Source organism: Podarcis bocagei (genome assembly GCF_964188305.1).
Source record: "Podarcis bocagei genome assembly, chromosome: 6".
NCBI lineage: Eukaryota > Metazoa > Chordata > Lepidosauria > Squamata > Lacertidae > Podarcis > Podarcis bocagei.
This window is the reverse complement of record NC_138130.1, coordinates 11398777-11424109: the sequence shown is the minus strand read 5'-3', so window position 1 is coordinate 11424109 and position 25333 is coordinate 11398777. Positions and strand designations below refer to the sequence as shown.

At 41.2% G+C, this 25333-nt stretch overlaps 1 protein-coding gene and 1 long non-coding RNA gene across 15 annotated transcripts in view; one reads left to right on the top strand and one right to left on the bottom strand.

Moving 5' to 3' along the window:
* Positions 1 to 24914, bottom strand: part of LOC308589473 — a 28016-nt gene extending 3102 nt beyond the window's left edge. The window contains exons 1-4 of one of the 2 annotated variants that reach the window (XR_014009297.1): positions 24549 to 24913; positions 20536 to 20668; positions 3365 to 3451; positions 5 to 1555 (exon numbers count right to left, since the gene is read on the bottom strand). This is a non-coding gene — a long non-coding RNA (uncharacterized lncRNA). Of the gene's footprint in view, positions 1 to 4; positions 1556 to 3360; positions 3452 to 20535; positions 20669 to 24548 lie in introns of those variants that run through there. The other variant, XR_014009296.1, reaches the window with a different exon arrangement.
* MYCBP2 (MYC binding protein 2) overlaps positions 1 to 25333 on the top strand; it is a 144708-nt gene that overhangs the window by 40068 nt on the left and 79307 nt on the right. For 11 of the 13 annotated variants that reach the window (XM_081198188.1, XM_081198182.1, XM_081198186.1 and 8 more), the window contains exons 18-32: positions 3221 to 3328; positions 13363 to 13482; positions 15003 to 15084; positions 16461 to 16578; positions 18402 to 18606; positions 18794 to 18947; positions 19366 to 19538; positions 20336 to 20461; positions 20555 to 20682; positions 20986 to 21077; positions 21190 to 21324; positions 21409 to 21492; positions 22699 to 22795; positions 23301 to 23493; positions 23882 to 24156. In XM_081198188.1, the coding sequence (XP_081054314.1) occupies positions 3221 to 3328; positions 13363 to 13482; positions 15003 to 15084; positions 16461 to 16578; positions 18402 to 18606; positions 18794 to 18947; positions 19366 to 19538; positions 20336 to 20461; positions 20555 to 20682; positions 20986 to 21077; positions 21190 to 21324; positions 21409 to 21492; positions 22699 to 22795; positions 23301 to 23493; positions 23882 to 24156 (2090 nt within the window). The remainder of the gene's footprint in view (positions 1 to 3220; positions 3329 to 13362; positions 13483 to 15002; positions 15085 to 16460; positions 16579 to 18401; positions 18607 to 18793; positions 18948 to 19365; positions 19539 to 20335; positions 20462 to 20554; positions 20683 to 20985; positions 21078 to 21189; positions 21325 to 21408; positions 21493 to 22698; positions 22796 to 23300; positions 23494 to 23881; positions 24157 to 25333) is intronic. The other 2 variants (XM_081198189.1, XM_081198187.1) reach the window with 1 other exon arrangement.

The window sequence follows — 25333 nt, the reverse complement described above, 5'->3', positions numbered from 1 at the left end:
CAGCAGAACTAGCTTCTATTTAAGACTTAAGTCTAAGTGGATAAACATGATTCTGAGAAACTGACATACAAAAATCAGCTTATAAATCCCAGAAATGAATATATAAGGGCTGTGACTACAAACCAGTCTGAGATTATATTGCTGCTTTGTTGGGCTTTAATGGAGAACAGAGTCATAGAGGTTGACTTCTTTCCACAATGAATAGCTAAATCTATCTTCCTGGGCTACTGCAAAAACTTGGAATCTACTTTCCCCCAAGATGAACCTTTTCTGTGCCATCTGAAACATCTATTACAGCAAATAATCTAAGAAGAGCAGGGAGGTGGCTCTGTAAGGAACACAGTACTTTTTGGTCTGTCTTAAATACTGCTATGATTAGTTCAAGAGTTTATTAGGTACTTAGGGCTTCAATGAGTTCTGAAACTAATAGGATGCGCCAACATAACTCTACCTATTTCGTTTCCTTTTTTAAAAAAGCAAAAGGTGAACTACTTAAAGTGCATTGAGTTCATGGATTTGGCAGATGGAATGAGGATTTAAAGACAGATATGTTGGGTTTTGCTCCTACATCAACATGTAGGATACCAGTGAATGAAGATTAGTTTGTCTTCTAGGCAATTGAAGGATTTCCCTTCAGTGTTATATGTTCAGGACACTATCGTTGAGCATGAAATATTTTACAATTTCTTAATTTGTCTTTAGATTGTCACAGGATTATCTTTCATTTTTGTTCTGTGGCATAGATTGATAGAATGCTGCAAAATGCAGTAGGCCAGCTGTGATAGTGCCCTGTGTGTTTTTCTTTTAAAATTCCAAGAAACCCTGTCTGGGAAAGGATTTGGGTCCCACTTCTGTGTGTATTAATGAGGAAAGGGTCAAATTATGTGTGTGTGTGTGTGTGCACCTTCACAGTGGGCACAGTTAGCGTATTTTGTTCTTAGTACCCAAACACAAAATTATACCATGAGAGCCTACCTTCTCATAGTCATGTGAGGTGTAAGACTGTATTTCAAGGAGGAATGCTTTTCATGTAACGTTTAGGAGCTAGAAAAAAAAATCTGTGTGTCTGTTAGGGTAGAACGGGCCAGTGCTGTGTTTTAATATTAGTCGCGTGCACTCAAGCAGTGCTTAATATTTTTACTCACTTTTTTAGTGCAGTTTGCTTTTTTATGTGGGTATTTGAATACATACCAGATTATTATGAAGGAACAAAATAGCTGGTTTTTAAGGTAAAAATATATAATTTTAACGATTTTTTGGTACGGGATAGTAAGATTTCATTTAAGGTGCACAAAAGAAATTGGCAAACCTTAGCTGAAGAAACCAAACCTCAGCTTTGATCTTGCTAGCTTATTTCTATTCTGAAAACATTAGGCTCATTTGAAATCTTGAGCAGTTCATGTTGGATGGTCTCAGAATAGTTGCAACACAGAGGATGACTGATGTGGCAGGACACCTCTGCACAGTAAAGGAGGAATGCAGTGATCTGAAATTAGTGCTGATTGGTCTGTTCAGGCATGAGACTTGCAAGAAACTCTTGTTGATAGATGGTCTTCTAAAAAGGAATGGAATATTTAAGGTCTTTCTTTGGGATTTTTGTATTGGGCAGAGTGTGTTCTTTTGTCCATTCTCTTTAGAATGGACTCAATGTGCATTTGTCAACTGCTTCATTTGTTTTTATTGCGAGGAAGTAGACAACATGAAACCATTACCAAGTATTGCAAGATCTGAGACCACCTGTGTTGTTGTTCTAGGTGCACATTCCTCTGCAACATGATTTGTGGCATTGGTATTCCTGGAAGAACAGCCCTGAGAGCTTATGATGACGGGCAGGGTATAAATCAAATAAATAGATAGTATTGAGTAAATGCATGAAACCCAAACTTCTGGCAGAATATCTTCTGGAAAAACCCGTCTTACCATTTGATTGTAACATATCTTTTAAAAAACAACAAAAAAGACATGCAGTTTCTCTAGGTCACCTACAGATCAGCACACGTGGCACTGAGAGGGCCAGGGAGCTGATAGATTATAATCAGCAGTGGAAGGAGCAAAGGACTTCTGGACTGGTCTTTCTCACAGCCCAACTCTCCTGATATTTTATATTTTTCTCTTTCAGAGAAAATAGCAAAGTATCCAGGCTTTTGGTGTTTAGATAAACTTGTTGTTGGGCTCTTGTTGATGTCCAGTAGTTTTACAATTCCCTCTTCACAATTGTAAAAATACCTGCTTTTGGGGTTTTGTGGCTTCCGGATATCATGCTTTGGTTTTTGAATGTTTTGGAAGTTGAACGGTCTTCCAGAATGGATTACGTTCAAAAACCGAGGTGCCACTGTATAGTGATTGTGCTTAAATGAGTAACTATGCAGGTAATAGATAATGTTTATTTTTCCACGCTGCATTCTGTAGTACTAGATTTTGGAGTCAGTTTGCTTTGTTGGTAGCCAGATGGGTGGGGTATAAATAAAATTTATTATTATTATTATTATTATTATTATTATTATTATTATTATTATTATTATTATTATTTTGCCCACAAAATACTTGCATAATAGTCATGTTGCCCTGTGCAGATGGTTCCTACCCACAGGAGAGGGATTGGGATATTCTGAGCTGACCTCATTCTGTTGACTACCCATGTTCAGACCTGTCTTATGTCTAGTCATTGACGGTCATAGTAGAATAGAAATCTATGTACGTAGGCCTGATTATGTCTTTGATAGCTATCAGAATAATAGGGATCAATCATAATAGGATCTTTGTATATGACCATATTCTTATGCTACTTTAAACATACATTAGGCAGGTCCAGTGCAGGTCTGGTTGCTCAATGCATGACGGCATATGACGCCTGCTTAGCTTCAAATTTGCAGTCTGTTTTCCGGGTGGAGAAAATAGTTTGTACATTTAGGATTGATGTGTACTGGCTTTATTTGCGAGAGGGGAAAAAACTGATTGAGGAGGGGGGAAGGGGTGGAACTGAGCTCCAGTATTCATACCCAACAACACCACAGTGTTTTACTCCCGTGCCATTATGTAAGATTTCAGATGTACTCAGATTCTAATTAGATTTTGATATCTGTTCCAAAAGTATGAAATATTGAGTATTGATTATTGCATCCTTTTCCATGCTTTTAATTTGATTCTTTTTTTTTGTTTGTTGAACACAGTTTCCATTTTGTGAGCTTTCCTATGCATGTGCAAAAAATTTTCTCCTCAGGCCCCCTTGTATTTCCTGGTCCTATTTTTATGAACCATCGGGAGCAGGCTCTAGCCAGAATAAGACCCCATCCAACACAGCTAAAGCATAACCGGGACAAGCATAAAGGTATTTGGTCTTCCTTATTGATTGGGCTGGACTTACACCTATTCTTCAAGTTATTTTTCTATCCACTGGGTATTAAAAGAAGTTCACAAAACTTGCTGTCTCTTCTGGCTAATCTTCAGTAACCTGAGGAGAAAGGAAAACACATTTTTAATGTTGAGCTGTTTTTCCTGTGAGAATATGTGAAAATGTGCATTACTTTCATTTTAATTTCCCTTTCCTTTAATGCATGCCCTTGTTTCATTGCTTTCTTTTCTTAATGAAAAACGGGAGTGAGATCAAAGAATTCCTTCTGGTAGGATTGGTGACTATATGCTGGCTGGATATAAAATACATATTTTTGTCTACAGCGTGTACTTTGAAATCCTGAAACTGATAGCAACCATTGTTGGGAAACAGGCATTCCCGTCTGACCTTGAAGGAAGCACTTGTGTTTTTCATAGCAAGCAGTAGTGGACAACATGGTGGGGTGGCATGGTGGGGTTTGCACCCTGCCCCCCTGCCCTTCCGCTTCCCACTGAGCAGCATCAACTCAGTTGTTGGGAAGTCAGGCAACTATTGCTGCCTGCCATGCCGTCTGCTACTGGTAGCAACAGAGCCTGCAGTGCCAATGCAGGTGAAAAATAACCCATTGGGCTAGAGATGGTTCATGGGCTGTATACTGCTTACACCTGCTCTGGACTATTCAGGTCATAAAGAATATCTGCCTCACTACCACTTACTTGGTGCTGAACTTTAAAGCCCTAAATGGCCTCGGCCCTGTACACCTGAAGGAGCCTCTCTACCCCCACCATCTAGCCTGCACATTGAGATCCAGCTCTCACGACCTTCTGGCAGTTCCCTCCCTGCGAGAAGTAAAGTTGCTGGCAACCAGGCAGAGGGCTTTCTTGGTAGTGGTGCCTACCCTGTGGAACACCCTCTCATCGGATGTCGAAGAGATAAACTATTACATGACTTCCCATAGACATCTGAAGGCATCCCTGTTTAGAGAGGTTTTAATGTGTGATGTTTTATTGTGTTATATTTTTCTGGGAGCTGCCCAGAGTGGCTGGGGCAACCCAGTCAGATTGGAGGATATAAATAATAAAATGATTACTGTTGTTATTACTCAGAATCCTGAAATGTATAACCTTTTAATAAGTGTAGAATAGGCATCCCTCCTGCAAATCTATCTATCTATATCTACCGTATATCCATATATCGTGTTTGTGTGTGTGTGTGTGTGGCAGTGGCAGTGGCAGTGGCAGTGGCAGGGGAAGGAAGTACTGACACTCCACATTAACCTAATTTCAGTTGTACAGTCGTTCTGTTTGAACATGGGCTCTAGATGTTGAACTCATATTGAAAACATGGTTTTAACATATAGGGTCAGGAAGATTCCTAGTGGTTTAAATCCATGTGATATCTTGGTGGTGGTGGTGTGTGTGTGTGTGTGAAGCTCTTCGTGTTACCACTGAATGTGGTGAGAGTGCTATAGGAACAAGCAGGGACAACAATGGGGGCAGATGGAGCACTGGCCAAGGACCCATGAGCTTGAAGGAGCCCACCAGCTTTCTTGACCTACATAGCTCCCACTCATTGGTTGACCCTCTACCCACCAGGAGCCTGGTGCATGTGACCTTTTCGGTTTTGATTTGGCTCCTCTGTGCAGCAGCTGCCTTCTATAAGATCCCCAGCATGCAGTGCTCATGTGGAGAATTGCACGTTGGGTAATTTTATGGAGGGCAGCTGCTGCACAGAGGAGCTGAATCAGTCCGAAAGAGTAGGCAGCGCTTGCTGGTCAGCCTGCTCTCCGCCTCTCCTTTCTCCAGGCAGATCTGGTGCTTCAGTGCTGTGAACAAAAAAGCGGCAAACAGCAGGTGTCTGAAGATGAAGCAGCAACAGCAGTTCCCATTTCCTTCTGCATTAGCCTTGCTGGTATCAAGGAAATATTTTTGAATAGTGATTTTTTAAAAAACAAGAACCCAAAGCTTTTGATGTTTAAGGTTGCTGATGCTCTAGTGAGCAACCAATATATTGCAGGCTTTAAATCAGCCCCACAGTTGATTATTTATTTTGTACCTTAATCCTTTCCCTAAGAATGCTGTGTAGATGCCTTAAACTCAAAAGCATGCATGCTTATCATTATCTGATGAGGAAAGCCGTTTAACAAGTCATTGTTGCATAATTTCATTAACTTTAGCAGCCTGGTTTTATGGATGTAAATGCTTGCAGTTGAGAGCTGTCTCTACACAGCTGAGTCAGGTTTGAACACTTGGAAATTCCATATGATATTGAAACAAATGCTAGATTCAAAAACCAGTTAAGCTTCCCTGCTTGGATTTCATAGCACTGCCCTAACCATGCCTATTCAAAAGTAAGTCCTGTTGAACTGGTGTGGATTACTCCCAAGTAAGTAGGGTTAGTTAGGATTGTGGGTTTAGCCTGTTGAGAGGGAAACCTAAATTTTAGAACATTCCCATTGGAATTAAGAGACTATTGCATTTGAATTTCTTTTCTTTTATTAACTCCCAGTAGTGTAACACAGGATTAACAAAACAAGTTTTCCTCTGGACCAAAATTATAGCGTTGAAATGAAGAAAGCTTTGGCTAACTAAGTGGAGTTTTGTGTTCAAGGTCTATGAACTCCATTCAGTTTCAGTAATTAAAAACTTTCAACGCAAGAACTTAATTCCAAGTAAAATCAACAAGGAGTCCTATAGCACATTAAAGACTTAACAGATTTGTTATGGCAGAAGGTTTCATGGACTGAAGTCCACTTGCTTTGTCAGATGCATTAACTCTTAGTTTTGGAGGCATATAAAGGTGAAAATTAAAAGGTGGGAGTTGAATGACAATGAGATTCAAAAGAATATAGTTGATGATGGTGAGCTTAAGTGTGTGTTCAATATCCACCTCTTTTACAGTAGCTAGTTGTGGATAGTTTGTAAGTCCGAGAGGGAGGATGTGATTTGAGAATGACGGGGAGTGGCCAAGGGGCTATCCACATATATTTTGCATGGATTGTTGGATTTAGTCATGCTATAGTGAGCAGATTCAGAGTGCCTGTCACTCACAAAAGTCTCTGGATATTTGAACAGTCAAAAGCAAGTGAGAAAAACACAGCTCAGAACTTGGGCTGTATGGGGTCATGGCTAGCCAAACTTTGGAAGGGCTACATCTAGCTCTGGTTTCTTCCAGTTATAAATACTGCTCCCATGGTGATCAAAGCCCCCTAATGTGACCCATACTCCTTGGCACCTGGTGCCTGACACTTCGAAAGGTGAAGAATGGAATTTCAACCTCTTGAAAAGAATGGACCCAGGCCCTTCCCAGCAAATGCAAGGTGACAAGATGGCACCCACATCTCAAAGAATGGCTCACTCAAACCAAGCTAACCTTAAAATTAACAACTTTATGAAAGAATTGGCAGCCCAACTTAGTTAAGCAGTTACAGAAAAAATAAAACAAAATTGCTACACTTGCTTGGAAAATGTGATTTGTGGGATGTCTGGTTTGAGAGTCATCCTGCAGATCATTGCTCCACGTTCCATTTGCCAGTCTGCAGAACTGTCTTTCTCTTGGAGGGTCTGTTCCCAGCTGTACGTAGCGTAAGCATAGGGGAGATAAGCATTACTGATCACATTCCAGTTTCAGTAGAAATGACTGCCTTGAAAAAATGGTCAAGCTTTGACTCCTCTGCAGACAAAATACAAGATAGCTAACTTCATTACTTTTCTTAAAACAATACAACAAATGTTTCTCTTACCACAGTGGGAGACAGTGAAGGCTACAGTACATGGGGTGTGCTTCAGAGAAAGCTGCCATTAAAAATAGGAATAGGCAACAAAAAACGGATCTAGTACAGGAAAGAGCCAAATTATTGCCCAAATATGGTGAATCTGGCTCAAAAACATATTTAGGAAATTAGAGATGAAAAGAAAAGAATTGAAGTTTCTGAATGTCCACAGCCATGATTGATCTGCCCTATACTAAACAGATTTTATGAATATGGGAGTAGGGAATCTTGGGTGTTAGCAACTGCAATAAAGCAAAAAAAGGGGGGAAGCATGCTGTATGTAAAATTCAGTTAAGCAATAGTACATGAACTTGGAATCCAGTGGAGATCTTTGAGGCTTTTGCAACTTTCTATGAGTAATGGTATGCATCAGGACATACTGAGACCAAAGTAATTTAAGCTTACTTATCTAAAATACAAATTCAGTAATTAACAGGAGAGGAGAGATGTGGGCTTAATTCATATATTGCTAAGGAAGAAATCAAAGAAGTGATTAGTTCTCTTAAAACTAATAAATCACTGTGCCCTGACCATTTTATTAATGAATTCTATAAACATTATAAAAGGAATTTTGTTGTTTAATGGAATTCTGGCTGGCAAATCTCCCTGACACGTGGAAATCACTCACAATTATTGTAATCCCCAAGCTCTTAACAATGGTTTGATAGCTCAAAAGCAAAAAAAGATTATTTATTTATTTTTTAAAAAACTGTTTCAGACTTCTGCTGTTTCATGGCAGTAACAAGTAAAACATTATTGGCAACATACCATCAAGGACAAAAACCAGGCAGGTAAAGCATGGAATAGGAATGTCGGGTTGGGGAGGGATGTCATCTGGGAAGCTGCAGTTGGCTCCACCAGTTCATATCTGCTCTGTGTTCCAAATCAGTCCGTAATTTTCCCAAAAAAGTTTGCTTAGGTTTGAATGTACTGTATTTGGACACCTGTTTAGAACAAGCAGTAATTTCCATGAGGTAAGAGAATTAATTTTGGTTCCCTTGGAGAAATTTGAAAACATAAAGCTTTTGTTTCTTATAATTAACCATAAGGCCCGAGACCTTCCTCAAACAATTCAATTTGTCCTTGATCAGAGAACACATACCATTAAGGACAAAAATAGTGAAGAGTGTAGGTGAGCGTGTTCATAGTCTTCATTTGCAGTAAACAGTTGTGCATCATTTCAGGGTTAAAGAAGGATATTTTTTGTTTTTTGAATAAAGGCATGGAGCTGTTAAGAAACATCTGTTTTTAAATTCTAAACGCTCAGTTTGCATAGTTCTAGTGACCATTAAAATCAGCATAATTGTTTCGACTCAACTGATGTGAAAATTCATTCTTGATGAAATGGGCTTGAGTTTCTGTGCAACACGTCTAATGTATTCAACAACTGAATATAAATAGAGATGAAACAAAACATGTAGCATCTGAGAAATAGAGTTTGATAAAGCCTATGCACTTTTAAAATGAATACTACTCTTTAAAATTACAGTATATTGAAAGCTGCATAATTCAACAAGTAAGGCGATGTTATTGGGTTGTTAACTTGGCTGTAATATAAAATACAAAGAGCACAATTTTAAAATTATAAACTTTTTTAAAATAAAATGTGGTTTTGTGCTTAACAAATTTCATAAGTATAAGCTGTGCTTGGAAAGCCAACTTTGATTAGTCAGTTTGTCTTTCCAGAACTCTATTTCATCAATAAATATGTTACTTTATATACGTAGTTTGACTCAACTTTAAGCAATTGAATTGCAGAGCAGCCATAGTTCAGAGAATAATTCACATGGCTTGCATGCAGAAGTTTCCAGGTTTAGTCCTTAGTATTGTGGATAACTCCTTCCTGTAATGCTGGGGAGCAGCAGTATAGATAAGATTGATCATGATGGACTGATGGTCAGATTGGGAAAGCACTAACTAGGAAGAAGGAGGCAGGAGTACTTTAGGACCCTGTCAGAGCCCTCATGCCTCCTTCCCAATGCCCAGTGCCTCGCTTACCCGACTTTGGGAAGGTAGTGCCAGGGCTGGCGGAGGGCCTTCAAATGTTGCTGAGGGCCTCTAAAAAAGGCATTGAGGGCCACGCATGGACCCACCCTGTTCTAGGTGGCTGATGGCTGGAAGGTACTGCAATGCAATGAAAGTGGGCTTTTTTGAATCCAGAGAAAATTGAAAATTCCTACGCTGTCAACCACAGGCAATGCTTTGTATAGTGGCTATTCTCATCCCATTAGGGGACCATTAGGTCCAGTCGTGACCAACTCTGGGGTTGCGGTGCTCATCTCGCTTTATTGGCCGAGGGAGCCGGCGTAAAGCTTCCGGGTCATGTGGCCAGCATGACTAAGCCGCTTCTGGCGAACCAGAGCAGCGCACGGAAACGCTGTTTACCTTCCTGCCGGAGCGGTACCTATTTATCTACTTGCACTTTGACGTGTTTTCGAACTGCTAGGTTGGCAGGAGCAGGGACCGAGCAATGGGAGCCCACCCCGTCACAGGGATTCAAACCGCCGACCTTCTGATCGGCAAGACCGAGGCTCTGTGGTTTAACCCACAGCGCTACCCGCGTCCCCCACAGCGTGTCATCAATATGTGACTTTTGCACTTACTAAGTGTTTTAAGACCAAACCATTGTTGCAGACTGTGAAGAGTAAGGATTTAGTGTTGAGATACAGGTACAGATTTGGTAGTACTTAAAACAGCAAACTATTTACTGTAGGATATAGCTGGCGTAGTTATATAGGTTCAGATGAAGGTCAAGAATGCATCTCTGAAGCAAACTGGATTTCAGTTTCTGTAGGTTAATGCATGAATTTGAAGTTTTGTGTCTTAAAATACAGCAGGATCCTTTTCTGCCAGGGTTGCTAAAGCTGATGTATTTATTTATTTACAGTGGTGCCTCGCAAGACGAAAATAATCCGTTCCGCGATTCTCTTCGTCTAGCGGTTTTTTCGTCTTGCGACGCAACCCTATTAGCGGCTTAGCGGTTTAGCGGCTATTAGCGGTTTAGCGGCTATTAAAGGCTTAGCGGATTAGCGGCTAAAAGGCTATTAGCGGATTAGAAAAAGGGGGGGGAGCGAAAAAAGTCACAAGACTCGCAAGACGTTTTCGTCTTGCGAAGCAAGCCCATAGGGAAATTCGTCTTGCGAAGCGCATTGAAAAACGGAAAACCCTTTCGTCTAGTGGGTTTTTTGTCTTGCGAGGCATTCGTCTTGCGGGGCACCACTGTATTGCATTGGCACAATATATGTGAGTTTATCCAGCTTTATCCTCAAAACTGGATTCTGAGAGCTCTGTTGTGCCCATCCAGCAGCCTTCATTACTGAAGTCAGGATTTAAACTACATTCCCCCTCCCCTATTCCTGCCTTCCTTTCTGTCCACCAGCTGGCCATTTTGAGTATTCTCCTCCTCTTTCCCATCCCTTGCCTTGCCCTTCAGCCTGCAAATACAGTTTTGCAAACCTGGAGAAAATAGTTATCAATGGCCAGGTGCATCAAATATTTTTTACAATGAACAAAATATAGGTACGAAGTGGGCTTTAGAAACCTTCAAGTTTTGAAGACCCAGTTTGAACATCTGACTTTTTCTCTCACACAGACTTTTTAGTGCAGTTTAGTCCAGATAACGTTGAATTTCCTAGCTCTAAATTAACACGGATCTTGGTTGTGCATGTTCAGTTGTGAGGCCTTTTCACTGTGCTTTGGTCTCGCTGTACTTGATTTCATCTCCCTGAAAAGTTAGTTGGCCTGCAGTTCCCACTCTCCGGTATTTCTGTCTTTTTTGCCCTTGGGGCGGGGGGAATTACTGTTGCAAGTCGCAGCAATGAGATGTTACAAATTTAAGGTTCTGAACATCTTGTCACCCTCCCTGCCTTTTCTTCATATAGCTTTCTCCTAGCTTTCACAACTAGATGTATGCGGCGATTTCTACTTGCTTTCATCTTTCAGATAGTCACCTTTCCTTTCATAGGCTTCTGAGAGTATGCTAACTGGCCCTTTTAAACATATAATTCAAGTTTAGTTGCTTGAATTTGGAGTGTTGGTATTAATGGATTGTTCATTGAGAGTCGTGTGTGTTCTGTGCCAGAAAGTTCCAGTCTTTCAGCTAGAACCCCAGTTTCTGTTCATGGGGTAGATTATATCAGTGCTTTTTTCTGGGGGGACGCAGGGGTGCGCATACCCCTAAACAGTTTGTGAATCTAAGGTTGGCCACATTCAGGGGCAGTATTTCAATATGAGTAGGAAGATGAGTAAAGGTAAAGGTAAAGGTACCCCTGCCCGAACGGGCCAGTCTTGACAGACTCTGGGGTTTGTGCGCCCATCTCACATCTATTGGCCGGGGGCCAGCGCTGTCCGGAGACACTTCCGGGTCACGTGGCCAGCGTGACAAAGCTGCATCTGGCGAGCCAGCGCAGCACACGGAACGCCGTTTACCTTCCCGCTGGTAAGCGGTACCTATTTATCTACTTGCACCCAGGGGTGCTTTCGAACTGCTAGGTTGGCAGGCGCTGGGACCAAGCAGCGGGAGCGCACCCCGCCGCGGGGATTCGAACCGCCGACCTTTCGATCGGCAAGCCCTAGGCGCTGAGGCTTTAGCCCACAGCGCCACCCGCGTCCCAGGAAGATGAGAGTACCCCTCAATTTTTTTAAAGAAATAAACGCATTGGGTTATATAAATTTGTGTGTTAGGAAATGTTTTCTCGCACATTTTGTTTTGTAGAAACCTCTATTTATCTGCTGACACAGAAGTAACGACAAAAAATGGAGAGTAGTATGGATCCTTGAAAGGAGGAAGGGATATCAGCCATGGCCATAGGTTATGGCTTCAAAGCCCTATCCCATGACCTTGGCAAGCCTCAGGTTTCTTAGATTTATAGCAAACTGCTGAAATCTATTGCTGTTTCTCCTCCACCCCACCCCACTCCATACATTTGATAAAAATCACTCTTGATCCTTCGATGACTGCATGTGGCCCTGTTTGTTTTTCCTTTCATTTTGCCATACTCAGAAAAGTACCTATTTTTAAAACAATTGAAAAGCAGAACTTGACAAAAAAGTGTTCCCCTCCCCCATCTAAACTACTGTTTCAGTCGAATGAAAAAGTATACCCATGTAATTGATGTGCAATGCTCCTTTGATTAATTGATCAAGATCCCTTTAATTGCATTGCAGCCCTAATTACTAGGATTGCATGCTTTAATTGGTTTAATCATTGAATCTTTAGCTGATTAATCAGTCAGTGATGGCCAACTTTAATTTGTGGAGCTGAGATTAAGGGTGCACTTTTTTTGTTCGTAGGGACTATTTTAGTTCTGTTGTTAATAGATGAATTAATCAAAACTTGGTGGTATCTAACTAAGTGTTTATGCTGGCACAATGATTTCTGCTCCTCAAATGGAAGTTCCCCTCTTGTCCCCCCTGCAAAACCACTCTGGAGGGTTGGGGAGACCACAGAATCTCTAGGGGGCACACAGGGAAAGAATGAGGGGGAAGTTCTGTAACTCAGTTGAAGGTCCTTGTGCTGATAGAAGCACTTCCTTGGATGCCACCCTTGAAATGTGAACATAACATGCACTAAATAATAATAATATCCTGTTAGTTATGATGCTACATTTCTGTGGAATGACTCTCACCCTTCGTTGTAATGCAGCTGAATTAGTGTGGCCATTACAAAACTCAGGTTTCAATATATCTCAACAGCAGCCACTGCTTGCTTGTTTAAATCAAGTGTTATTATTATTTTGTGTGTGTGAACTGGGCATGGTGGCGTAATTGCTACATATTTGAAAAAAAAGCAAAACGGCTTCTCACATACTCTTACATTTTAACTGCAGCATCCGTTAAACACAAGCAACAGTTTTATGTATCCATCCAATTTTTAAACAACGTATCATTTTGCAACATTATCAATTTGTGATTCTGAAGTTCCTAATTTCTTCAAATATATGCTGGGAAGTTTTGGGGGGGTTTTTTGCCTTTAAGATTACTGAATTAAGTAATATGGATTTTGCTGAACTTGCTGAATGTTCCCTGTAGCATTTAAAAGTCTTGTTTTAGAAGAATATCAGTTTACCACTGAAGAACTGACAGTTATTTTCTTCTGATTTTTCATAGTCACCAATACCAATATCTATTACTGTAATAACCCCTGCGCCCAAACCTTTTACCTGCGCTGCTTAATCCTTTTAGTTGTTATGCTATTGTTCACTGCTCCTTCCACTTATTGATGAATGGTATGGGGTATAATTGTGCATTATGTTTGTAGATGGAAGTGGAGATAGGAGTGAGAAGGATGCCAGCAAAATCACAACCTACCCACCTGGGGCAGTGCGCTTTGACTGTGAACTCCGAGCAGTACAAGTTAGCTGTGGATTTCACCATTCAGGTAGATAATAGAAATATTTATGTCATGTTGACTTCATTTTTCCAATGTTAGTTGTAAGAGTTTCAATCGATCATAGCTTCCTCAGAAAGCTTTGGGAGCTCGTGGTATATGTACTTACATTGAATAAACGAGATGCACATTTCAGTCCTTAAAATGATACTTGATGCCTCTAGAACAGCGGTGTGGGAACTTCATTGACCTTATGGAAGCATTCCCTCTTGGCTAAGGATGGGCAACCTATGGCCCTTGAATTGTTGTACTTCCAACTCACATCGGTCCCAGCAAGCATGGCCAATAAGTAGGGAAACGATGGGAGTTTTAGTTCCCCATCCTTATCCTTGATCAGCCCTCTGGATGCCACATGCCAGCAGTTGGGGGTGGAGGGCAAAACAAGAGCGGACAAAGCCAAAGTGGGCATTGCCTTCTCACATTAACACTAATACGTACTGCATGGATGCCACACCCACTAATCCATGTAGCATGTGAAGACTCGCATGCGTACACAAGACGCATGCAGTGTACACATACGTGCTTTCACTCCTCCCACCCTAGTAAAGTTAAAGGGACCCCTAACCATTAGGTCCAGTCGTGACCGACTCTGGGGTTGTGGAGCTCATCTCGCTTTACTGGCCGAGGGAGCCGGCCTACAGCTTCCGGGTCATGTGGCCAGCATGACTAAGCCATTTCTGGTGAACCAGAGCAGTGCACGGAAACGCCATTTACCTTCCTGCCAGAGCGGTACCTATTGATCTACTTGCACTTTGAGGTGCTTTTGAACTGCTAGGTTGGCAGGAGCAGGGACCGAGCAACGGGAACCTCGTCGCGGGGATTTGAACCGCCGACTTTCTGATCGGCAAGTCTTGGGCTCTGTGATTTAACCCACAGCGCCACCTGCGTCCCTCCCACCTTAGTAGTTAGATTTTTAAAAAGCATTTTTGCTGTTTTTCAAACCTAACTGCTGACGGGGGAGGGGAGTCTTCGTGGAGATTGTAGGTGTCGTTCCCCCCTCCCCCAAGCAATAGTCTTCATTGCCACCAATAGTTGTTGTCAAGCCCAAATGCCTGGAGGGGATCTGTTTTTGATGAGGGCGTTGGAGTTCATGAGGAGGTCACCCAGCTGCAGTTACCCTGGCCATGCCCCTTTCGCCCCCCTATTAGACTTGGGGGGGGGGACTCCAATAAAGCTTTTGCTAAGCCTAAACCTGCCAGGGGGTGTGCATGGAGGGGATGCAGTTGACCAGATGGAGAGACCCAGGGGTTGTATCTGCCAGTGGGACTCTGGATCCTCACCCCTGTTTTAGAAGTAACATACTGTTCATTCATGCTAACATTTATCAAACTGTTCTTCCATGAACTTTTTAATTTGCAAAATTATATGTCATCCAAATGATTTCTGCATCAAATGCGGAAAAACCAAGAAAGCACCCCATTCTTGTTTTTACTGGGTACATTGGAAAGATTTCATACTGGGCAGACTTGTAGAAAGTGCAAACTTCTAAAGCCCCGTATTTTAACCCTTAGTTGTTCTGATGGAGAATGGCGATGTTTACACATTTGGATATGGGCAGCATGGGCAACTTGGACATGGAGACGTTAATTCCAGGTATCTGAGTATAAATGTATTTTAAATATGAAATTATTGCATCTTTATTCTGTCTGCAGAATAAAGTTTTGCATTTTCCCTACGCTGACTCAAATGCTTTTGAAGGTAATAGGAATTTCCCCCATGAGAGCAAAGAGATATAATGTTATCACATCTAGCCTTTAATATTTGATGCTTTTGTGTGAGTGATAGACACATTCTGATTTGTGTATGGGTGTGTATACGCATATATCTCTCACCGATATCCACATGTAAACTATGTTCAGTTCAGTTCAATTTATTGTGTTTAGCAAGCAGCCATGGCACACATAAAAATAGTAATAACAAGGTTACTGCTAACAATGGTGGTTTACATTTCTCGTCCCCGACCTTTACAGGATAAATTATTTCCCATTCTCCCTTTAAGTTTTATTACACGAATTTGTAAAGCCTTAGCAAGAAATGTGGATGTTCTAAAGAATATATACCTCTCTACGACAACAAAAAACAGGTCTTTGCAAGAGACATGTATATGCATACATATCTCACTTGTATCTACATGTAAACTATTTTTAGGGTTCAATATGGCAAATATTGTTAATGGAAAGTAAATACATCATGGTATGGATTAGATTTATGAGACAAAAGTGTGATGGTGGCCACATTTTCATGTCATGGTAAGCCATAAACTACGGCTTACTGTGTGTAAATAGTGTTTGCTTTTCTTAGTTAATTAAGCCCTAGTTCCTGGCTTTGTGTTACATTCAAAAAAAGCGATCACGGCTAGTTTCACTTGCAAGAAGCCACAATCTGTAGCCAAGGTTTGTTCTTAGTTTACTGAGTGTGGTCCCATGAAACAAGAGTAGTGAAACAGGCACAATTCACTTGCACATAGTAAGTGTGGTTTATGTCACCAGACTCCTGATCCCATCATCCTCGGCTATTGAACATGGGATTTGGAGTCTAATAACATCTCTATTGTAAGACATACAAACGGAGCTAGTATTTGTTTTTTAGTGTTTCAGACTAGAAACAAAACAGTAGAAAAGTATAACCAGTTAAACAATCCGAATGGCAGTGAAAAAGAGTTAAATAGTGGGTAGGTTGGAAGAGGGGGTAGTAGCATTGCATGGATATTTAAATAACCATTCATACTACCAAATTGTGCAATTCTGCCCTATATTTATGAGCACTATTCACTATTCTAATGTTTCTAATGGTTTCTTTATCCTCACAATTTAACTGTCAAATGTACTTTAGCATTTAAACATTTTCTATTTAATTATACCACTTCAGCTTCATTCACTGATATCATGTAAAATACATAAGGACTATATTTTTTGATAGAAGATAAATGTATACATAATAAAAGATGCACTTACTTTGCTCCAACTTAGGGGATGCCCTACTCTAGTACAGGCACTTCCAGGACCTAGCACACAAGTTACTGCAGGCAGCAATCATACAGGTATTCTGTTAATGGATGGACAAGTCTTCACATTTGGAAGCTTCTCGGTAAGATTTTTGTTAAAATTACATTTTCATATTGGAAACACCTTAAAGATTATTAACTGGTATAAGTTCATACGTATTTATTTTTGCCTGCTTTAAAGATTGATTTTTGTGTGTCTGCTGGTTTATTATATATCTTTCTTTTTTTCTTCGTTCTGCTATGTATCAGGGTGGGGAGACTAAATAAGAATACTTTGCTTGTCCAAATAAGCATTTTCATTTATTTACTGATGCCACTAAGTCTTTCAATTGAAGATATTTCTCCAGTTTCAAGCCTCATCTCATGCTCTTTATGAGCCATGTCCAAACCCTACTGAAGTTCAGACCCAGCTTACGATGTGTTTGGTTCAGCATTACTTCCTTCCCTTCCTTCCCTTCCCCACCAAAATGTACCTGACTGTGATAGCAGAGACGAATTGTATTGGGAGGGCCGTGCACAGCCCTAGAGGTTGGAATGCAGGGTCCAGGCCCACCAGAAACCATAGGAGAACTCCATAGTTCCAAATGGAAGCACCAGCATAGTTTATGCTCAGCCAGGTTGGGAGGAGAATGGGCAGGAGGGCTGTGTGCTTTTTGGTGGAGACGGTGATCTAAAACCATTGAACTTAAATGAGTTGCTTTGGGGCCAATCTGAACCAATCCCAAAATAACCTGTTCAAGTGGTGCTTTTTACAAACTGAGCTCACAGTCCAACTGTAAAACCATGACATTACATGCTTATTGAGATACGTAATATTTGTTGCCTGATAAAAAGGGGGCTCTATGCCTTCCATGGGTCGCACCAAGCCTGGGAGTCAAAACAAGGCACCAGCTTACATCTTCTTAGATGTATATCAGGCTTCAGTCCAGAAATGTTGCTCCACATTAACTGCTGCCCCTTAGGCACAGATTCTTCCCAGCACCAAATCCTTTAGCAGACCTCTTATTCTCATGACAATTTCAGTGTTGTGATTTCTTCAGCATGTCCAGCTCTCCTTTCCCTAATACAGTGGTGCCCCGCAAGACGAATGCCTCGCAAGACGGAAGACTCGCTAGACGAAAGAGTTTTCCATTTTGGAGGTGCTTCGCAAAACGAATCTCCTATGGGCTTGCTTCGCAAGACGAAAATGTCTTGCAAGTTCCTGCGGTTTTCCCCCCTCCCCCCTTTTTCTAAGCCGCTAAGCCGCTTATCAGCTGATCCGATAAGCCGCTAATAGCGCTAATCCGCTAATCCGCCAATGGGCTTGCTTCGCAAGACGAAAAAACTGCTAGACGAAGAGAATCACAGAACGGATTCTTTTCATCTTGCGAGGCACCACTGTAGTCCATTTTTTGGGGGACTTACTCCCAAAAAGAATGGACTATTAGGGAAATGAGAGCTGGACATGCTGAAGAAATCACAACACTGAACACCTTTCTGGAACACCTTTCTGGAATCTCTGTAGAGTTGTCTTATTTAGGCATCCACCTTGCCCAGTCTGTTCCCAGTGTCTCCACTGGCCTTCTTCCCTTCCTCTCCCCTCTCTCAGAAGCTTTCCACACCCTCCTTCTTTCCCCTCCCTTCCTTCTGCCAAAGGTGTAGCAAGTGGACTCTTTCGGTGCCATCAGGCCCTTTACCCACCGATGGAGTCTTCAGGCAGTGTCCAGATATGGCCTCCTCAGGAGTCATTGCCTGCTGGTGTAGATCAGGGCCTGCTTAATGGGCCAGGTACCAGTATAGGATTTGCGCACCCTGGCACCTCACAGTGCCGCATATTTATATTTCCTACACTGACGATGCTTGATAATGCTCGTTCGTGAAATGTTTGCATTTCTAACCATTGTCATTTTCTAATTTACATCTTTAGAAAGGGCAGCTTGGGAGGCCCATTTTGGATATTCCTTACTGGAATGCAAAACCAGCACCCATGCCTAACATAGGATCAAAGTACGGACGCAAAGCAACTTGGATTGGAGCAAGTGGTGACCAGACTTTTCTTCGCATCGATGAAGCTCTCATTAACTCTCACGTGCTTGCGACATCAGAAATCTTTGCTAGCAGACACATAATAGGCAAGGTTCATTTGCTCTTTTGTTGTAACTGAAAGGAAGTAAGGAAGTTGAGGTCAACCTGTTATGTTTGTGTCTGCTGGTGTATTGGCTTCCTCAAAGCATAGTAAATATGATTCCACCTCTCTATGTTATTGCCATTTGAGAGAATGAATAAGGACTAAGTACATGAATTCTTGTTTTTCCCCAGGCTTGGTTCCTGCGAGCATATCAGAGCCTCCTCCATTTAAGTGTCTCTTGATAAATAAAGTTGACGGAAGTTGCAAAACATTTAATGATTCTGAGCAGGAGGACCTTCAAGGATTTGGTGTATGTCTAGATCCTGTTTATGACGTTGTTTGGAGGTAAATGTTGGCTGAAGATAGCTGCTGGGAACATAGTTATCTGGGTTTGAGAGAGCTCATGAAGGATGGTCTAGGGAATATTGAACTTTATTCCACTTGTGGCTTCAGCTAGTTCCTTCTGTTCTTAGGTGGAGAAGCTTGGCTTCCTTCCACTTAATGTTTTGGAAATAAGTTCTTAGCCAGCAATGTTATAGAGGAAGTATAGACGCTTGACCATTATATCAGTATATACTGTGATGTATGTGTCTAGAAATGGCATTGGGGTTGGGGGCTGTTGCTTAAATGTAGCTGGCACACGGCAGTGAAAAAATGGGTGAGAATCATTGTTTGGATTCAATTAGACTTTCATAGTAATGACATGAAAAGATGACTGCTGCATCGTTCTTGCTTTACGTTTGAAACATCTTCTTTTGGTCAGGTTTCGACCCAATACAAGAGAACTGTGGAGTTACAATGCAGTTGTAGCTGATTCCAGACTTCCCTCTGCCCCTGACATGCAATCCCGCTGCAGTATTCTAAGCCCAGAACTGGCTCTTCCAACAGGGTCCAAAGCTCTTACAACAAGGTCACATGCGGCTTTGCACATTCTAGGTATGAATAGTTGACCTTGAATAGCTGAAATTAAGTTGATGAGATGTGATTTTTATTAACTTCTAGAAAAGTGAGCTTCACTTGTCCTGGTGCTTTAGTAGTTCACTTAAAGGCATTATTTACCTGAAGACTTTGAATGTTGAATGGTAGCACTTCAGTTAATCCATGTTCTCTTTGGTTTCAAACACTAAGCCTGTCTAAGTGAATCTGCCTTCTGTGTAGATTCTTGCAAACTGTTAACCCCTGCACTTTGTAAAGCTACTTTGAAAGCAACTAATCATCATTTAATCTAACGGAGATTAGCAAAACAAGAAATTTATAAATTGGTAATCCTAGTTTAGAACTTGGAAATAATTACTTCTGCTTGGTAATAAGAGCACTTTCACTCTGAGATAATTTATCGAAAAGGTGGCAACAGGAAGGGTGCACTATGGTCGTTTCAGTACCCTTGCTAAAACGAATGGGTAGTATTCAGTAAATTCATTGTAATAGTACAAATTTAAGATGTTACATTCTTCTAAACATTGTTACAGATAACTTCCAGTCTAATGTAAATAAACTCGAGCCTAATCTGAGTTACCACCAGTCATATTTGGGAGTTCTTTCCAATTCATCTGCAGATCTGTTCCAGACATTCTTTTCTAAACCCCATATGATTTTGTTTCCTAGATTAGCAGTACTGCTCAGAATTAATTGGAGGTCTGGTGTGGTCAATTAGTATAGCTTGATCAAATTTCTTACAGACACTAGTCCTTCTACCAGAATGTGCTCAGTTTATTTTTCTTTGTCGTTTTTAGGCTGTCTTGATACATTGGCTGCTATGCAGGACTTAAAAATGGGCGTGACAAATACAGAAGAAGAAACACAAGCTGTAATGAAAGTGTATTCCAAAGAAGACTATAGCATTGTCAACAGATTTGAAAGTATCTATCTATGTATCAAATACAGCTTTTCCTTCCTGTATGTAGTGCATGAAGTTGAATGTGCAAAAACTTACCTTTTCCTTCTCCCTTTAGGTCACGGAGGGGGTTGGGGTTACTCAGCCCACTCAGTAGAAGCCATCCGCTTTTGTGCCGATACTGACATCTTACTTGGTGGACTGGGCCTCTTTGGTGGCAGGGGTGAATATACTGCCAAAATAAAGGTAAGAAAAAGTTTGTTTTGGAGCATGCTTAAATCTGAGTTTAGAATATAGCATTACACTGATCAGGTATAGGAAGAGAGAAAGAGGTTAAAAAAAGAGCTCTAGATTTTTTGGAACCACAGGGAAACAGCTTTCCTGGGAAGAAAACTAAATTTGAAAACAAGAGAAAACTTGCAGTAAGTAAAGACATGTGTTTTATGTTTCATACCACCCTTCAACGCAACACATTTTTTTCGGGGGGTGGGGTGGAATGACATACTAATAAGGCAGGAAAGTAAAACTCTTAAAGGCTTTCTTTTTCAGTTGTTTGAATTGGGTCCGGATGGAGGCGATCATGAGACAGATGGCGACCTTCTTGCCGAAACGGATGTCTTGGCGTATGATTGTGCTGCAAGGTAAAATGAAGGAAGAGCCTTAAGCAGGATGAGCAGATAATGCACATAAAGTTCATTTTGTTGTGAAACACTTGACGATAACGTTAGATTTCTATCTGTGTCTTTTTCTCAGGGAAAAGTATGCAATGATGTTTGATGAACCAGTTCTTTTGCAAGCTGGTTGGTGGTATGTGGCCTGGGCACGAGTATCTGGCCCTAGCAGTGATTGTGGGTCCCATGGACAAGCATCTATTACTACGGATGATGGGTAAATATTTTCTTTCTTGGATGTTTTGTTTTGAGGTTCGGAAGAAGCCATATAACTGGTGTTTGAATAATGTTTCTTCTTCAGTGTCGTCTTCCAGTTTAAGAGTTCAAAGAAATCGAATAATGGTACAGATGTTAATGCTGGTCAGATTCCCCAGTTGCTGTACAGGTATGCTTTAAAAAAAATTTGGTCCCTTTTGAAACAGTGATAGATGTCATTTGGAGGAGTGACAGTTTAATACAGCGTTCATTATCTTGTTACGATAGTCGGTATTGCAGTTTTGTAACCTTTTCTGTACGATGAAGATGCAGTCGTCATTCAGCCTTTCTTTTATTTCGTTTGTATTTCACCCTTCCTACAAAGAGTTTGAAGTGACTTGTATAGGATTATCCCTATTTTTCCACTCTTACAACTTTTTCATTAGTTTAACCTGAGCAATGGCGACTATCCCAAATGTACCTAGTGTGCATTATCGCTATATAGCATTTATATCTGGTTCTCCCTGGATGAGATGAACTGGGTTGCCTGGTTAGCTGTGACAGGGTCTTCTTGGTGGCAGCCCCCAATTTGTGACATGCCCTCCTTAATGAGGGGAGTCAGTCTCCGTCACTAGTAACTTTTAGGAGAAATTTAAAAACATGCCTGTTTACCCAGGCATTTGACGGCTGAAATTTCTGTCCCTGAAAGTCCTGGAATTAATAGTATGAGAGGGGGGATTGCTTTTTAGGAGTTCTAAACTTTAATAGAAGTTTTGTTTTATTGATGTTTTCTGCTCTGGGCTCCTTTGGAGGACTAATAATAGTAGATCTCACACAGGACTGCACTGGATTTCTTCTAGTTGCCCCAGCCACCTGCAGCTGCATCCCCTTACTTTAAACAGAATACTATTCCAGCAGGTTCCCTTGATCCAGGGAACAGCTTGGGGGGAGCACACAGCCTGCAGTTAGAAGGACATAAATCTCTCTTTATGCCAAAAGACCTTGGCAGCTGGCTGATTTAATCTACAGAAGGGCTCTGACCCTCCAAAAAGAGAAAGAATAGAGCGTGGAGTCCTCAAGAGCTTAGATCCTAAGAACTGCTAGGATCCACTCATAGAACAGGGCTTTCCAACTTTCTCATTTTCTCTTGTCTTGTAGCCTAGCAGAAAACTTGTGTGAAATAGGAAAGTGAAGTATTTTACGGAATGGACAGAATATATATCTTCAGGATCAAGACTGCTTGATATTCTTTGAAAGACCACATTTAGTGCATTCTCCAGTTTTACCATATGAATTGACAGCGTGTGCAAATGTTTATAAATTCTACTTCTATACTCTAGTATCTAGAGTAAAGAAGTGTGGGATTATACTTCCCCCACCCTTTATTTGCTTTCAGGCTGCCAACAAGCGATGGCAGTGCATCGAAAGGAAAACAGCAAACAAGTGAGCCTGTGCACATTTTAAAGCGCTCTTTCGCAAGAACTGTCTCAGTGGTAAGTATCTGTCAAGTGTGTTGCATACAAGGGTCGTCCTAGTTGGTTCATCTAAGATTGGTTAATAGAACGTAGGCTAAAGCATATTTTAAATTAACACTGCTTGCAACATGCCATGCCTGCACAAAACTGTTGTGTCCAATGCAATGGTTAATGTCATCCTGAATTAGTGAGGTTATTTATCCATCAGGATCCTTCATCATATGTTGTCTGAGTCAGACTCTTGGGTAGATGCTTAGATGCTTCATTTGTTCCCACTAATTGAGCATTCTGATGGGTGGGTGGGTGGATTTTGAATTTTTTCTACCTGGTTCTGGGACCTCTCTTGCCAGCAATCGTTATTTCTACTGGTGGTGTGTAGAGATTCCCATGCATCCTCAGTAGTTTGCTGAGAACACTGGCATTAGACAAGGAACAGGGCTGGAAATCTCTTTTATCTGAAGGTTGTTGGGGTTTCTTTTTGGGTTTGGTCACCTTGCTTCTTCCACAACTTGTCTTGAAACAGGAGTGTTTTGAATCACTATTGAGCATTCTTCATTGGAGCTGGACAACTTTAGTGTTGGGAGTAGAGGAGCTTCGAGGATTGAAAGGGTTCCAGTATACAGCTACCCTTTTGGATTTAGAAAGGCTGCGATTCGTTGGCACTTGTTGCTTGAGGCTGCTGCGTGTCTATACGTGTGAAATATACCCCGTGTCAGGTAATATACTAAGTTCAGATATCTTAAGTGCATGAAACCCAAGTTTTCAAGGGAACATTTAGAGCAAAATAAACCCACCACAAGATAAAGCAGATTTAAAATCTAGCTACTGGTCTGAGGAAATGGAAACGCATTTTTGGTAGATATTATTTGGAGCCTTTTTCTTCTTCGGTGAACTGAAGTCATAGAATCGTAGCACCATCAAATTGTAGAGTTGCAAGGGATTCTGGGGTTATCTAGTCTAGTTCCCTGATATGCAAGAATCTCATCTAGATCATACACAACCATCATCCAATCTCTGCCTAAAAACATCCCAAGGAAGGAGAGTCAAATCATCTGATTGGATTATTGTCTGCCATTTTGTTAGTAACTGTCTTTCTCTTTCCAGCTACTACGAAAGCCGTTGTTGAAGAAACTAGCAAGCTGGCAGACTGCATTGGGAAGACTAGAACCTTACTAAGAAAAATTTTATCTGAAGGAGTAGATCACTGTATGATCAAGTTGGACAACGACCCCCAAGGATACCTCACTCAGCCACTGAATCTTCTCGAAGCTGTTCTTCAGGAGTGTCATAACACCTTCACAGCCTGCTTTCACTCATTCTACCCGACACCAGCTCTACAATGGGCTTGCCTTTGTGACTTGCTAAATTGTTTAGATCAGGTACTGAAAAGTCTTTGTACATATTTTTTTTAAACAGTTCAAAAGCAGTATTGTGAAACATTGACATTGACCTTTCAGACAGTCACAGCAGCCTTGACCAAAAGATGAAACATTTCGGTAGCTCATTCTTTCCCCAGCGTATGACATTTAGTGACTCTCTAAGTATGCAGCTATCATGACTAATGCCTCCATTTTTCAGTTGGGTACCATCCTTTAATTCCAATTGCAAATTGCCCTATAACATTTTACTTTACTTCTTTCCTATCCATAAAGGCTAAAACTATAAAGTATACATTTTATACATTATACAAAGGAAGGCGATTGCAGGAACATTCTAAACATTCCTTCTCCTAGTTTTCTCTTCATTGCTCCCACCTTGGCCAACAACTCACCACCACGTCCTGCTGTCCTTTTCCTGCTGCTTCCCAGCTTCCTCTTCTGATCTACTTCATTATGCTGCTTTCCCCCTACTCAGCCCGCAAAACTCATTGCCGGGAAGGTTGAGTACTAGCTCCCGAAAGTCTTCCCTTTGTCAGAGATATTCCTCTGTGACAGGGATCAGCAAACCTTTTCAGCAGGGGGGTTGTCCACTGTCCCTCAGACCTTGTGAAAAAATAAAATAAAATAAAATGAACAAACTCCTATGCTCCACATATAACCCAGAGATGCATTTTAAATAAAAGCACACATTCTACTCATGTAAAAACACCAGGCAGGCCCCATAAATAACCCAGAGATGCATTTCAAATAAAAGGACACATTCTACTCATGTAAAAACACTCATTCCCGGACTGTCCGTGGGCCAGATTTAGAAGGCAATTGGGCCGGATCCGGCCCCAGGGCCTTAGCTTGCCTACCCATGCTCTGTGGCATAAAGGTTGTTCACATGTGCGACCTTCACCCTTTTGCACTTTTGAGGGGCAGCAGGCGAAGAGCCATTTCAACACAACCTTCTGTTCTTTTTAAAAACTAGGAATTGACTACTAGCACTCGTGATCCCTTCCTTCTGCCATGCATCCAACCCTTATTTTGTGTTTTGACCATCTGCATACTGGACTCTGAAGGCTATATATATATTTTATTATAATACATATTATCATAAAATTAGTGGCCAACAGTAACGGCAGAATAGAAGTAGTTACACAGGCTGATTTGCACCGTTCAGCTATGCCGTTTT